This window comes from Clinocottus analis, unplaced genomic scaffold (genome assembly GCF_023055335.1).
Source record: "Clinocottus analis isolate CAN_PGR_092001 unplaced genomic scaffold, fCliAna1.0.p SCAF_22, whole genome shotgun sequence".
Taxonomy (NCBI): domain Eukaryota; kingdom Metazoa; phylum Chordata; class Actinopteri; order Perciformes; family Cottidae; genus Clinocottus; species Clinocottus analis.
Window position 1 is genome coordinate 11871187 of NW_027175954.1, and position 16632 is coordinate 11887818.

The window sequence follows — 16632 nt, forward strand, 5'->3', positions numbered from 1 at the left end:
AAACATAATATAAACCGCATTGTTAACTTAGATGGTAACTTGAATAAGTGTATTGTTGATAAAGTGAGCACAAACTAATTGATTTGACAATTGTGAGAAACCGGAGGTCCATGATGTGGTTTTACTCCAAGGTCTGGAGCCTTGGATCAAGAACAAGTTGTAATATTTCAAAACAGTCATGTTGCCCCAACAAAGACAACGGAAGAGGCTGAAGATACCTCTAGTGTTTGTTTTCATTGTCCTCAGACGTATTCAATGATGATGATAGACGTTCATACAACACACACAACAAGTTCAAGGACGGTTTTGGAAAATCACTGCAACTCAACAAATGAATTCAAACCTAAAGAACCGTTGCTCTCGTGTTACCACCCGGCTCAACGACGGGAACTTAAGTGGGAGATAAAGAAGTCATAGTATGTTATGTTGAGGGGGAAAAAAAAGATGTTTCGTATTTTAGGATGTTTTGTGTGTGTTGGAGTAGATTATAAGTGGTACGACCAAGAGGCTTAAGCCGTTTGTAGACTGCTTACAAGACCTGAAATGAGTTTGATCCTTTTGTGATGCATTGAGTTTAAGGTGCAGCCACCTCACATGAACATTACAAAAACAAATCAGTCATCTTTCTGCAGTGCTTTATAAGTGTGTTGTAATCTACATAAATAAGGCATCACAAAACAGGACCCATGGATATGGCCTTCTACACTGCTGGGGAACTTTTTCTTAGTCCTAGCTCATCCTCTCTTACTTGGTTTCAGTCACCGTACCTCCCGACAGAGTTATCGGCAGCCTGCATGAAAGTGTTCTCACCCAAACATTGCGGCTTCAGAGCTGCTAGTATTAGTAACGAGAGCCTCAAGCTGGCAGACTGCAGAGTGCCGTCTCTCTGCCTCTACAGTGTGTGACCTCTGCCCCCGTGAGACAAGGAGATCAGAGAGAGAGAGATGTAGGCGTGGCCTACGAGTTGCCTCATGTGCATAGTATAACATGATAGCAACCAAAGTAATGAATAGAAATCAAACCGTCATTGCTCATTTTATTGGGTTCCTGTAATTTAAATACTTTTTGGATCTGTGTTGGCTACAATGTATATTTTTTTCACCGAGGCCAAGAAGAAGTCTTGTTCACTTTTGGGTGTGTGTGTGTGTGTGTGTGTGGTTTGAATACATATCTCAGATCCAATTTCCATTTGTATTTTTCTTTTGTATTTGTGGAAACATAACTATAATTACGTGACATCACTGTAGCGTACATGCTCTGATAGTCTAGTTGGTCCTGACAAAAAGAGATGGAAATACCATGATTGTGCGTTCCAGTGTTGATGTTACACACCACGCAGAACAAACACAATCGCTTAGACCTCAAAAGGTTAAAAAACAAGTAACAGAGGGTGCATATATTATTTAGAAGAAACTCATATGAAGCAACTTGCTGTTTTTCATTGCTAAAGCATAACCAACAGAAGCCTGGTTGTAATAACATTTACAAGCAGCAGAACATTAGATTGAGTACATTGAGCCACCAACTGTCTGTCTGTTAATCATTCACTTTTTTATTAAACCACCAGCTGCAGGAGGCAATGGGAATGTTGTTGTCAGGTAGAAGAAGCATTATGGACAGCACATGGGTACAGTAGCAGCATTGGGATGGACAGAGGACCAGTTAAACACAGGCCTGCAAAGCATTCACAAAATGGAAAAGATGCTAATCTCATGTTCAGCAGATGATGGAGTGTGTAAGAGAAAAAGATGATACGCGTGTGTTTAACAGAATATTGAAATAACCCAGTCACAGTTGATGCTTCCTCTTGAATTGTCATCATGCTTCTTGTTCTCCTGTCAGGCACTGAGTCTGTAAAACAAAGTACGAATGTCCTTACACTGTGATCATCATTCATTGCTGTATCTCTGGAGTGATTGTCCCTGCAGAGCAGGAGTGGGCCCGCTGCATAGGAGCTCTTTCAAGTAAACAATAAACAACATCGAAAACAGCTGCAAACAATGCAGACGCACTCTACATGTGGTTATACAACCGAGATGCCCCTCACGGCTGAGCAGATGGAAGGGCTGTTTGTCCATGTGTGCCGTTTCACACACATCGGATCACATGTGGAAACACAGCGACCACCAGTGGCTACAAACTGCAACTGAAGATCAAATTAATTTAGCTTTAGGACATTGTTGTTGCCTGTAAGGTGGCAAGAAAACTGCCCGTATACAGTACACATAATGTTAATGAACAGGCCTGGAAGTGGAATCAATAAGTTTTTAGTTAAAGAGTTAAAAATCAACACCTCTACAGATATGGAGTAAACAGTAGTATTCTACACTATGACTTATGTAGCTTTAGGACAAATCTCAAGCACACATATCGTAAAACTCATTCCTGTCTTTATGAGGTAAAACAATAAGGGCAAGAAGGTACTAACACAAAAAAATCCCCTCATGAAATAGAAGATATAGACTTCAAGGAATAGTTTGACATTTTCACTTATTTACCTTCTTGGCGAGAGTTAGATGAGGAGACGGAGACCACTGCCCTCGTGTCTTCTTGTCTAACTCTGCAAGAACGCAATTCAATTCCCAAATTGTTAAAGAACTAAACATATACGGGTACAGTGTTTCTAAGTAATATATATATATATATATATATATATATATATATATATATATATATATATATATATATATATATATTTGATAGCAGCCAGCATTTGTGAAGAATATCTTTGATTTTGAACTGAATTAACTCAAAAATGATTAAACATGGATTATAATCTGCAATGTGTGGGGAGGTAAAACAGATAAAGTCTAGTCTCTTTCTGCTCCCTACTTTAAAAACAAAAGGTGTTTATGAACTGAACCGTTGGGCAATGTTTTGTGGACACACACATGTACCACAAATGCAAAATAAAAACAAACAAACAAAAACAAGTTCACACATAAACAGTGGAAAGGCATAGCTGTGGATCATTCATGGACATGTTTAATGTCGAGGTTACTTTTTGTGACGTTGATGATGCTCAACATGTTAGATGAGGTCATTAATACTGTGCAATTATCAAGTTTGACTATCCGTAAAATTGGCAAAAAAATAAGACACACAACCTCCACATGCATAGGTATGGATGGCACTTAAAGTCTAGGCAACATCAAGACATTTTGTTTGAGGTCAAATGATGCAAAAACATGAAAGAGACAAAGAGAAGGAGCGACTGACTAAGGACAATTTTGCTTGTGGATGGCTGCAGTTTAGCATTATTCAAAAAACAAATGTACATATACATACATACAAATATATCTGACAATTTATAGTACAGTGATTTTTTTTATAATTCATAATCATCTCTTAAATAAATTGCTGTTCATTGCACTTTGTTAAAATAATTAATTATATGATTTCTCTTAAAAGGCAATAGTGTGATTTTTTTTAAGGTGAAAAAGATAGTGTACCATAAGCCTGATTTAGGATAATAGTAAAAATAACAAGATCTGTAATATACATACTGTATCTGTAAAAGACCCTCACCTCCTCATATACATGAACGGATGTTCGTCTCCATATATGTAGCATGTCCTTTTTTGATATGACACACGTGCCCCACGCACACCTTTGTGTACATGCTTGTGCATGCTCGTATGCCAGTTCATGTCATATCATGTCGCCACGCCTACATATATACATACAATATTATAAAATAAATAAATACAGGAAAACATTCTTGGTTCGTGGTTTAACGTTTCTTCCAAAGCGGTTTTTGGTGCAGTCTTTGACCAACCGTTCTGCTTGTTTGGGTTTGAGTCCTCGTTGATGGGATCAACATTCGACTGAGCTTCCCTGAAAGATGCACGGGTGGGGGAGTTGCATTTGTGTGCGTGTGAAAATGTGTGTTTGAATATGTGAGTGTGTGTGTGTGTGTGTGAGAGGAGAGGGTGGGGGTGGGGGCAAAAACAGTCTGTGTCCAGTGTAAGAAGGGGGGACCAAAGTCTCTGGCCTGAGAAGAAAATACTCTGTGTGTGTGCGTGTGTGTGTGTGTGTATGTGTGCGTGTGTGTGTGTGTGTGTGTGAGAAAGGGACAGGGTTTGCATGCACTCCGTTGTCCTCTAGTCCAAGTCACCGCTATGAAAGTGTCGGATTCTCCCTAAACAGAAGCTCAGTCACAGGCACTGTCCAAGTGCACCCTCTGTGAGAGGGTGTAGTAGAGCAGGGATTCAGACGACGCTCAGGTGGGGGCGCTCAGGGTGACGCAGCACCCGTCTTCCCCGCTGCCCCTCCATGAAAGGGTCTCACTGGCTGACTGGGGGCTACTGGTTGGAGCCGAACCCTCACCACTCGCCTCCGCTTCCCCACGTTTCCCTCATCTCCGTCTACGCCACCTCTCCGCGTGTGTCCACGAGACAGGGTGGAGGGTCTGGGTCTCCACCGGGCTCGGCGGTGGCTAGATGGGTCCCTCGTTGTGGGCGCTGTGGTTGCTCTTGCTGAGGCCCACACAGTTCTGCTGCTGGTTGAGCAGGTGGGACGTCTCGTTGGCCACGGACACGGACACCGCCGGGGCGGTGACGGTGCTGCTGGCTGTGGTGGACACCACGACGACGGTGGGCGTCTCCACTCCGTCGTGGAGCTCCGTCAGCGTGAGCTCGATCTTAGTGAACTCACTGTCTGTTGATTGGGGTGTTTTGTCCATCCGTGACGCCATGACGGCGTTCTGGTACTGTTGCCGTGTTACCTAGGTAACAGAGAGGATGAAGGCATGATGAGATCGATAGTTGGCTTGTGATTGATTGGACTGGTGGGACTGGTGGGACTGGTGGGACTGGTGGGACTCTGCATATGTTTATTTATGTGTATACTAGAGTGGTTTATGTGTGAAATACTTAATGTAGCATGTTTTCTATTCCTCTGGTTTTGTGAAACCAGTGCTAAAAAGATTATTATCAGTTATCATCATCATCATTATTACATCCACTTATTTAAATATGTCTTTTAATTTGTTCATACTTTTATCAAACGTTTTTTGTGTCCGTGTAAGTACAAATTATTAAAGTGCTTTAAAATCTGACTTATAAATCAATGTATTCTTTATTTCGTTAATTTATTTAATGATTTTAAATTTTATTTAATTTTCTATTGTTTGTGAGGCTTTCTCTTTTTTCTATACCCTTGTTTAACTTTACAGTGAATCTATTCATAAATTGCCTCGTAATCTTATGCAAGAATCCTCTGTATGTATGCATGCAGACACAAATGTGCTTTTCCTTCCCGCCTTCATGAGTTCTCACCTTTATAAACTGCAGGTCTGTGCGCGCTCTGACTGAGTAGTCGGGTACGTAGATCTGCAAGAAGGAGTTGAGCTGGTTGTTGCTGCTGCCGAGTGTCGGGGTGATGGCGTCGATACGATCACTCCGGTTCAGAGAGTCGGAGTGGTTGAGTCCAAACGGCCGTGGAGGAGATTTATTTTCTGTAAGGAGGTGATGCGAGAGGAGAATACGTTTAAACCCCGAGCCAGTGGTCCTGCAAAAGGCCTCATTAGGGAGTATTATGTCGACTGTACGCGTGTCTGTCGCAGTCGACGCTCTGCTATAGTTGTGCATGAGGGGATGCTCACACTTCACATGCTGACCTGTCATCTATTCTTTCTTCTTATTGTTGTTTATATCATACCATATTATGTCATATCCATTAAAGAAACTCAGCGAGAACAACTGCTTGTGGTGATTTCTGATCGTAAGTTGAGAACAAGGTGAGGACTGAAAGGGCGTTAATCTCATCTCGTATGGTTGTAATTTTAATTGTTTTAATTGTAACTGGATGAAGATATTTGTGTTCAATGAGGTGTTATAATTTTGGTGATTCCTAGATTTCATATGTAGCGTCAACATGTGGTTTAAATATGTTGTTTTTGCCATCATCGTCTTCACAACTATTTGATGGATTCTAAAGAAATGTGTCACAGGGATTCATTTTCTCCTACAATGAACTTTGGTGATCTTCAAACCTTTCTCCTCGCGACATCCATCATCAAGTCAACATTTCCTCTACAGGTGCACCCTCTTAGCTAACGTTTGCATGTAAACACTCTAAACTAAGATGGCAAACGTAATAAACATAATTCTTTAGCATCAGTGCGTTAGCATTGTCATTGTGTGCATTTGCAGACTCTTGGTGTCGGGCACGTAGTATTGTTTCTCATCCCTGCTGCTCTTATCGAATATTCATAATATCGAATAAGTTTCCAAGTTTATATGACCCTTGCTATTGATGCATATCATTTTGTCTGGTTAGGTTCTCTGTATATCCAATGCATGTTCATCATGCATCAGGCTTTGATAGAGACACTTGTTGATATATTTTCTGAAACTACTTCAGCTGCTTCAGCAGTACTTACGATCCTGTGTCTTGGTGACATTTTTCCAGGTCGTATTTTTCCAGCAAGTACAGATGCTTGCTGTGATGTATGGAAATCTCATTTCTACGTAAGTCTTTAGGTGAGGGGAGTTTCACACAGCAGCAGGTATTGAGTCGGTGGTCTCCAGTGATGCCGCTTCCCTCTATGTGCTCCTACATAGAAGACTTGTTCTGCTTTTTATTTTTTTTTTGTATTTTTTAATTAAAGACAGATTATGTTTTCCACTTCTTAAAGAAGCCTAGTGAAAATCACACACAATAAAGTGGAAACGGCTTGGCCGACGCTAATGCTACTACGCCTGCTGGAATGTATGTAATCCCATGTCGGAATATGTGTGTAAGTGTGTGCGTGTGTGTGTGTGTGTGTGTGTGTGTGTGTGTGTGTGTGTGTGTGTGTTTAGACCAAGCGCAGTGGGCCAAAGACTTGGCATGTGAACTCTTGTGGATTAGTACTCCACTTTCTAGGGGCCGCAGGGGCCAGGTCAAAGATACACACATAATGTATTTACATACACGCAGAAACACACTCAAACGTGTGCTCAGCGGGGCGTCAAACCAAGTGAAAGAGGTGCACTGTAGTTCACTGCTAAAGGGAGGAAGATAGTGTTATTTGTTCAATGGCATTTCCGGATACATGTGGGTGTGTTTGTGTTCGTGGCAGCATGTCCTTAGTTACGTGTGGACCGTGCGCTCTCTGCGACATGTGCCTGCGCATGTGAACATATGTGTACGTGTGTGTCTTTGTATGTGCGCTCAGTGGCGTCCGGCAGGGGGCTGTAGCTGTAGGTCTTGTTTATGTAGTCAGAGGGTTAGAGGTTAGGGGCGAGCGGGGCGGAGCTTGGGCTCGCTCTGGGGCCTCCAGTGTTCAACACCATTCAGCCACTTGACTAATGGCTCAGGGGATGAGGGTGTTAAGTCTCGATCTGAAACCGTTTCCCCCTCTCCTTCTCTTTCACTTACAAACACATGGATTTACAGCGCGTGTTGCATTCAGGTACAAACCTGCGTTCATCAACCTTATTTTTGGGTCACACAAAAGAAAACATATACTAATGTAGACGATGATGATGATCAAAACGACCAAACACTCATGTCAGTTTACACAAAGCATGCAGGGTTACACTTTTTAAAACTACCTTCTGTTCAACATTTTAATTTCAGCAAAAAAGACCATTATTATTTTGTACATGTAAGTAGTAGATGGGTTGACACTAGTCGGCTATCACACATGAGGATGGTGTATGCATAGAGAGAAAAAGCCACTGTACCTGGAGATCCTGCTAATGATTCAGCTCTACTAACCACAAATGTACGAGACAGGGACAGAGGCACTGCGGAAAGATACAGGAGACAAAGAAAAGAAAGAGGAGAGTCTGTCAAAGCTGAGAAATAATCAGTGCGTTCACAAACATAGTAAACTTGGATTATTCTGGTAGCGAAGCATCAGCAACACGAGTATAACCACCCGTTGTTTATGCACGACAGGAGCTAAAATGCTACTGGGCAGATAAAGTTAAAGTAAATGCACGTTGTGTCTTATCTCTTTGATTTCTGACTGCAGAGTGCAGGCACACATGACAGGAAGGTTGTTCTTCTATTTCTCCAGTAGGTGTCTCTCAGATCTCACCACCCATGTGAAACAGACTAGTTGAAAAAGGCTGTGATTAGTACTGTAGTTTATGAATGAACTGAAAGGACTCATGAGCTGACGCTTTCTAATGATGTCACTGCAGGACAACCTGGCCGGTCTCACACTCGTTCTTCATAAACAGCAAATTAAATGGAGGCTTTTAATTGCAGATGGTCCTAAACTGATTGGTGACATAAAGGTCGATGTGACAGTGGAAGAGGCAAATGTGATGTATATTGGTGCTAAAAGGCTTTTTTCATCTTCACAACACGCAATGTTAGTAGATCTTGAAGTTAGAACAAAGAAATATGTCAGAGCTAACTGTCCTCTGTACAATGTGTTGATATAGTGTTGATTTCTAATAGCAACGTACCAAATATACTATATATATATATATATATATATATATATATATATATATATATATATATATATATATATATATATATATATATATATATATTTTAATTAAACAGAAGATGCTAAAGTTGTCACATGTTAAATGAGGTCACAAACAGAAGCAGATGTACAATCACTTTGCTTAACTTCTTTTTTTAAACATACAGTCTAAAATTGGCAAAGTTATGTTTTATAAGAGATTGTCAGTGCAAAGAATGAATCCAAATCAGTATTTTAGTACTTGGTGCTGTAGACACATTTCCGTCAGTAATGAAAGATCAGCTCTATTTCACTGTATTTTTATCCGACATAAGCTCCAATAGAACCCAATAAGACCGGCTTACTTCTTTATAAAAGAAAAAAAGACCTGCAAACAAAGCGACATTATTTTTCTATTAAAACTTGATTTCATTTTGGACAAACTGAGGTGCGTTGGTCACATATCTTACCTGGCGAGGCTGTCAAAGCCAACATCCCATAGAAGGAGAACGGTCCCGCTTCAAACTTCATCCCCTCTTTTCCTGCCTCCACCTCCACTTTCCCCTGCGACAGACAGATCCAGAGACGACAAAGAACAAAGAGTCAAATACACTATGCAATGTGCATTTTATTTAGTATCCATCCTTTTAGACTATACATTTGGTATTACACCTATTTCATGTTTAACTCTCAATAGCAGATTTTCAGTATTGAGCATTAGTGCTAGGTTGAGTTAATAACCCTTCCTATCGAGGATTTCCGCTACAGCTTTGCAGTTACACTTTCACAATATTCAAAATCTGCCACTTTTCCTGCTCAGATATATTTATTCACCCTGCCCTCCCTCTTTCTTTTCCTTTTTACGACTTGTAGAAAATCTGTACGTCTTAAGGGCAGTGACCCCACGCTTGTCTCTACACCTCACTTGACCCAGGGCTATTACACAAATTGACTTATCGGGGTATTATACAAAGTATGTTAATGTTATTAATATTTGTTTTTATTATTACTGTGGAAAATGACTTTCAACTCTAATTTAGTGCCAGTGATTTGTGACTTCCCTTGACCGTAAGCCTTTTTAAAGACATGATACCAATGAGGAAAACTCATCTACATTAGCACTGGCAAAATATTCAGAGATAGAGTCGACATTTAGACCAGTTTTTAGACTGTAAGGCAACACAAAGGTCAACAGCACTTGTTTTGATTTGCTTTTGAAAAAATAATTGTAACTGTATTGCAAGATTTATTTTAGCTGTCTGCAAACAAAGTGGCACGAAGATTAAAATAGGGATGGTATATAGTAGTACAATAAAGAAGTAGCTAGAAACCTGGTGAATTTATAACCAACTACATAGATTTCACTTTCCATATGTGGTGTTTTCTAATTGAAACTGACACTACAGTTAGTATTCATACTTTTCCTCACCACCTCTTAGTATATTTTGAAGTGTTACAGTGAACCAGACATCTGTATTGTTAATGAGCGGTTTATCTACGGTATCGCTGCTTGCTTTAATCAAACCCTGCCCTGCAGTACACTCATACAATGCATACCTTTTTCGGATGCAAGGCCCCTGTGGGAACAAAACCTGCAGTACAGCCCTGTTAGATGGATGGCTATACTGTGAACAACTGTGGGAACAAGGAAAACAATAGATTGTACTGTAGTACTCACAGCAGCATGTCCCTGTCCTGAATCTGTTCAGTGCAACATATAGTGTACTTTGGTTAGGGTACAGATACTTGTATTATTATCCTCATGACTGTATATTGTTCTACAGGAAGTGACATACATTAACTGTGTGCTGTACATCGTTTCTAGCGCGGGAGGCGAGCAGCGGGTACCATGCTGGACATTTTGGACTTGGTACCTCGTTGCGCCCACACACCTGCAGTATGAGGATGAAATAATCCACGGGCTTGTTCCTGTGGAAGAGGTAGTGCTCTGCCGCCCGCTTGTTCTTCTCATCGTATTTCAGCTCCTGGATGACATGTGGGTGTTTCAGCAAGCGCAGCAGAATCTTTTCTGACATCTGCACCGCTCCGAACGGCTCGACCTCTGAACAACCGGAGGGAAGCAGAAAAAGACTGTGAGGAACTTCAGTTATAGCCAAACACAAACGTGTAGGGCTGATAGCTGTAGCAATATTTCAGAGTTTAAAAAAGTCAGTAATATATTGGCTGATAATATTATTTTTACACAATAAATAATTATATTTTTTGTAATCCCTCCCTTACTCCCTCAACAGGTTAAAGACAATATAATGCCTTCATCTGAATGACTATAAGTATGTCACAGACATCGAGTAGATCTTAAAAAGTAAATAAAATTGTGACGAACAGAATGAAACCTATGCAAAATGTATATTTTGTTTAGTATAAATCATCGACAAATTAAACAAAATCAAACATCAATAAAATTAGTATATATCATCAACATCACGATGGAAAAAGTGTGGGGTTTGATCAAGGTAGTTCAATTTTTCCTTTTTGTATTTTTTGATCTTATGAGCATGTTTTGGCAGCTTGTGGGCTGGAGTTGGTTGTTGCACTGGACAGTGCTACAACGCAGCTGAACAGGCTGATATCCTCCCATCTGGTTTCTGCGTCATGACCCCATGTAAGTCACTGACCACTGTTCATGCTTTACTTCTGTTCCTGCTCTAATGGCACGTTGCTGGCGGCTGTCGCCTACTATTGATATTTTCTGTGTCAGGTCCCCGGATACCATCTGAGATACTGCTAAATCTGTCACGTTTCTGTCTGCTGATTGCCCACAGCAAGACTTGAAGCTCGTGCGGTGTGAAATTTTTCCTTTTATTCTTGAGCAAGTGTCCTGATACTCCGGCAATTTTAAGGGGCAATTACGCTGAAATCAGATGATTTCGTTACATTGGATAGGAAATTTAACAAGCAATTTACGAGTTCTTGATAGTTTGATGAATCTGACTTCGAAACCTCAGAAGAGTTTTGATTTAGAAAACAAAAATGTTCTTGCACGAGGCCCAAAACGTTTCTTTATATTGTAGTTTTCCCGATCGTTATCCGAGTTTCCGATATGATCCTCCTATGTTGCTCTTCTTGAAGGTTTGTTCTAATCAGTGTTTTTATGTGTTCAGCTTTCCCTTATTAAAGCTAGTGGGTGTTGTTTTTTTCCTACATATACTTGAGCGAACTAACACAACATAATTTATAACTTTTAAACATCGTGTCTAAATTGTGAGTGGTCTGCCTTCAAGGGGCCAATCAGCTCCTTCATCTGCGCGGCGGTGATATGTGTCAGCTGGCTGCTGGCTCCACCACCAGGAACTAAACTCCCTAATAGTCTTTAGAGGAACTTAATCAACGCTTAGCTGCTAGGTCAAAGTTCTGAAGCAAATCCAACTGCAATGAGACATCGTCGACTGCTGCTGCTCCTGCTGCTGGCGTAGTGCTAGGATATCCAGCAGCCTGTTCGGAAATCCACTTCCCAAGGGAAAGCGGGTGACATTTTTCACATTTTACACTAAGTATGTCAACTTCTGTGAGAACCCCGATCATAGGCCAAAAATGCTGGATGTGATGTCACTGAGGAACGCGTGTAAGCAAACAGGGTGGTGTTTTTAAAGCTGTGAGCTAAGATCTCAACATGTAACCTTCAGTGCATGACACGCAAGCAAATAGACGCCTGCCTTTTTTTGGATGTCTGTGCGCAGTCTGCACAGACATCCCGTGCCGTGCTCCCGAGAGGCCTTCCACCTCTTTGCACACACACACACACACACACACACACACACACACACACACAGACACACTCGTTGTGAGTCCTCACACAACTCATTCCCTCACACACACAAACAACAGATACTCATTCTACACACATACTCACGCCTCCCTGCACCCCTTTGCCCGAACCCCAAAGCCCATATGGGCACATCCACACACAAACAGCTCTCTTACACACACACACACACACACACACACACTTTCCCCACAGTGAAGGGGTGAGGGCACACTGGGGGAAGACAAGCAGCAACGCAGCCCACTTGCCTGTTGCTAGGAAACGCAGGGTAGCCAGCAGAAGCTGAGGTGATATTTTAACCTTCATTTCATTGTCGTTAGGTTTGAAGGCCGAGAAATCCTGCTTCCTTTCCCGATGGGTTATTTTCTTCTTCGACTTGTTGTCAGCTGAGGAGGGAGGATGAGAAGTAGAGCGTAAGAGACAAACTAAAACTTTTTGTGCAACAACAACAGGTCGGTCCGCACCGCTCCACAGACGGTGAGCAACTCCTCCCGGGTCGTAGGGTGACTAAACTGGAGTTACCCAAAGCTTATTGCTTTTTCCCGAAATGTAGCTGTGGCGTTCTTCTCAGAACTAAAAGAGAGCTATAGGGGGCTACATTGTTAGCTTACCACATTCTTGACATTACTTAAAGCCATATGTATTAGGACAACAAATAGACTGGCACGTACTGCATGTCTGCAGGCCTTTACTGATACTGTAGCGGTGTAACCAGCTCGTGGGTTTGGCTCATGAAACATGAAACAGGTTTTACTGTCTGACAGGGATGAAACCTTTATGACATTTTTAAGTAAAGCAAATAGTGACTGAACAAAATATCTATTGTCGTTACTCTAAAAAGTTGTATTTTGTTGAAGGTATCGGTAAACAACGCAAATATAAGAATCTTTTGGGGGAAAAACATAAAGCAGTTCTCGTTGGAGTAATATTCTGTAAACACTGACAGATTTCACATGTCTGAGCTAGGACCAGGACAGTTTTTTGAAGTGCTATAATCAATAATTGTCGATAAACTATTCTCTACATGTCATGTGGAAGGGATCACCTAAAAGTGATAAACCCAAAGCTCCCTTCAGCTCCTGCCATTTTTCAGCTAATTTCTTTGTTTTTCTTGTTGCAACTTCCCTCTTTTGGTTCAGTCTCAGCGCTCTCATCATCGTTGTTTTCAGACAGAGCAGGAAGCTGTTTTCCCTGAATGGCAGACAGACAAAGATGCTGGCTGGTGAAGATTTAGTTGCTAAAGAGCATGATATTTTAGGAGTTGTATAGGAGTTGTTGGAGAGCAGACCAGAGCCACACAAAGAGATAATGTTGTTAGATGGACACAAGCACAACTCCAATGGATGTTAAAGTCTGACAGTTCAATGTTAACAAAGGACAATTTAAATGAGCTTTAATTTTATTTATGTTTTCCAAGAGAACAAGTTGTAAAGTTAAAAAAGAAGAAAATCACATGTAGTAAATTGTGATGGCTAATGTGTTAGCAATCACTTTCTTCCACCTTCAGAAAACATGAAGCATGGAGCAACGGCAATATTGATTTGCTAAATTCTCCACTATGTTCACAAGCGAGTCACTAAATGTGTCTGACCGCTGTTTGGTGCTACGAGTTCATGTTCAGGCAGGCTTTGATGAAACAGACGGTGAAACACATTAGTGCTGGTATTGTGATGATTTAGCTTTGTATTTGAGTTTTAAAAATCCTATGTAGTGTAACTTGGTTACTTGTTAATAGTCAATGGCTTCTGAGATTGGAGTGCAGTTGTTTTATCAAAGCGTACGCCGTGAAAAAAGCTGCATCTGGAATCGGTGTTGATGACAACTAACACTGAGCAGAGAGCAGAGAGGGTACATGGTCATGTGACAATCATCCGTGGGTTCACCGCTGTGAACGACACCTTTCACATTACATGTAGCCATTTGATTTTGTATCAATATGAATATATTGATTAGTGCAGCTTTTATATTCCACTCTAACTTAAATAGGCAGTCAATGTACGCACCATTCTGATTACAGATTACATTTAGTTCAAATAAAAATACATCTCCACATTTATTCATGAATTACTGCACCATGACGTTTGTCAATTTGTCAATTATTCGAAAGTTATAAAATTATACATTTAGATAAATTAGCTGCATGAGTTAGACCCACATTGAGTTGGACTTTATATTCATGGTCCCAGTGTAAAACTATTCATCAAATAGAGCCCAACTGCTGGGCTTGGATCAGTTTCTAACAGATCAAGGATTTCAGACTGGTGCTCTTGCTGTGACCGGCCTCGAGGCTCAACAGTCGAAGGGGCTATGTGCTTCAAGAGGGGAACCTACTGTACAAGTCAGTCTCGTCCAGGATCTCTGACTTGATGATTTCTTCAATAACGTCCTCCAGGGTGACAATACCCAGAACCTCGTAGAAAGGGTCTCCCTCGCCCTCATTGTTCACCCTCTGAACTATGGCCAGGTGGGATTTTCCTAGCAAAACACACACAAACACAGGTAATGAAGTTAGGGTCATGTAATTATAAAGGGGGTTGAATATGGGTGGCTGTGATGGAGGTACAAATGAACAAACAGGCAGGCAGGCAGGGACACACAAGGCTATTTCCACCCATTTTAACATCAAGTATCCAGAATGAATGCTATATTCATTGTATTTCATATTGTTGAATAGATAATGTTTCGGCTGTCATAACACGAGGCTGTTGTGTGTATGACAGCAGTTTGATAGTCCAGATGACTCACGGAGCAGGTGACATAAAGTGATCTGCTCATTGTATCGGGTCAATGACCAGGGATGCGATAGGGCAGATAGAGGCAGGACAATGGTAGTTCAAGTGTTAACGCTGCCAGCAGAAACTCAAACAGCCAGAGAGACAGACAGTCAAACAAGTCTAAATATCTTCATATGAGTCCCCTTAGCCCTCCCTTCCTCTACATCTGTTCCCAGGATCCTCCTGTGAGCTGCACCAACTGGAAAAAAAGAAAAGAAACAAACTGCCGTGTATGCAGAGAGTACTGTCAAGTAAAACGCTAAACAAATTCTCTGCCTTTTTCTCAGCTTGTGATCATTTAAAAGGAATTTTCCAGAGGCCCAGGCTAATATTAGCCCCTGCAAAATGAAGTTTCCATTCCGCCCCGGCGATATTCTCACCGAGCGAAGGAACAGACTGGGCGAAGCCTCTGCTGTGTGATCAGATTGTCTCGGAATGGGCCGTTTGCATGCAGATGCACCTCGGTGTAAATAATGGAGGACATCGGCCCGAGCGTGTGTGTGTGTGTGCGTGGACGAATGAACGTGTGTGTGAGAACACAGGTACACTGAGTCAGTGCTCACATGCTGTTTCAGCTAATGTTGGCTGCTTTGCTGCAGGCAAGTACAGACGGAGGGGACTGATCACCAAGAGTGTTTTATTGCACTGCAGCTTTCTGCTTCCTCACAACGCACTGACGCACTGGTGTGCAGTGTGCAGAGGCTGGGAGTCTGAATGTATGTGGGGATGTTGTGATCATTAGATGCAGAATTGATGCTTTTAAGAAATGTACTCATGTTACAGGCTGGCAGGATAAAAAGAGATATTAATAATGTAAACATCCACTATTACTGTCTGCAAAACGTCCACAAACAGCAGGCCAGATTCAAGTGTTATTTTCTCAGCATTTCTATTAAGATGTCAGTGTCATCTTGAGCATGCTGCTTGGTGACTGTGTGTTGGGTTGAAAACACAAATGAAGCCTCAGTCGGTTAAAGCAATCAGGCCTCAGAAGTCTATGAGCAAGCAATTACAGCCCAGAGAGGAAGAGGGAAATGGAGTAGCCAGCAAAGCACAGTACAGTGAAACAGATCAATGCTCACTTCCTTGTCTTTAATGGCTTCTATTACACTCATGGCAGGTTTATAAGCAAAGCTTCCAAATTTAGGTTTCTAGGCAAAGAATGTTGTGCCGTTAAATCTGGAAAGTATGAACTGACCAATATACACACATATATATATATATATATATATATATATATATATATATATATATATATATATATATATATATATATATATATATATATAAAAGATTAGTTTTCAGCAACTTTGTTTCAATATATCGTTGTATAGATTATTATTGCAGTCTGTTGTATTTGTTTCTTGTCATTTAAATGAAAAGTTTTACATTTTGGATAGTACAGTATATATTGTTCCTGCGTAATTAAATGAGAAGATCTATTCCACTTTCACGTGTGTACAATAAACATAAAGCCACCATCAGCAGCCTGTTAGCTTAACTTAGCACAAGAACTGGAAACAGGGGGAAACAGATAGTTTTGGCTCCGTCCAAAGAGGACAAAATCTACCTGAACATCACAAGTTAACATATTATATATTGTTTGTTTATTCTGCAAAAAATAGGCAAAGTGTGAAGAGAACTTTATAGTGGTTTTATGG

At 41.0% G+C, this 16632-nt stretch overlaps 1 protein-coding gene across 3 annotated transcripts in view; it reads right to left on the reverse strand.

The window, feature by feature from the left end:
* Positions 1-3353: 3353 nt before the first annotated feature.
* The window catches only part of LOC137793154 (metal transporter CNNM2-like), a 32345-nt gene continuing 19066 nt past the window's right edge, over positions 3354-16632 (reverse strand). Inside the window, exons 2-8 of one of the 3 annotated variants that reach the window (XM_068589150.1) lie at positions 14529-14672; positions 12446-12583; positions 10306-10475; positions 8884-8977; positions 7674-7736; positions 5280-5458; positions 3354-4726 (exon numbers count right to left, since the gene is read on the reverse strand). In XM_068589150.1, the coding sequence (XP_068445251.1) occupies positions 4439-4726; positions 5280-5458; positions 7674-7736; positions 8884-8977; positions 10306-10475; positions 12446-12583; positions 14529-14672 (1076 nt within the window). In that variant the 3' untranslated portion in view covers positions 3354-4438. Of the gene's footprint in view, positions 4727-5279; positions 5459-7673; positions 7737-8883; positions 8978-10209; positions 10476-12445; positions 12584-13322; positions 13389-14528; positions 14673-16632 lie in introns of those variants that run through there. The other 2 variants (XM_068589149.1, XM_068589151.1) reach the window with 2 other exon arrangements.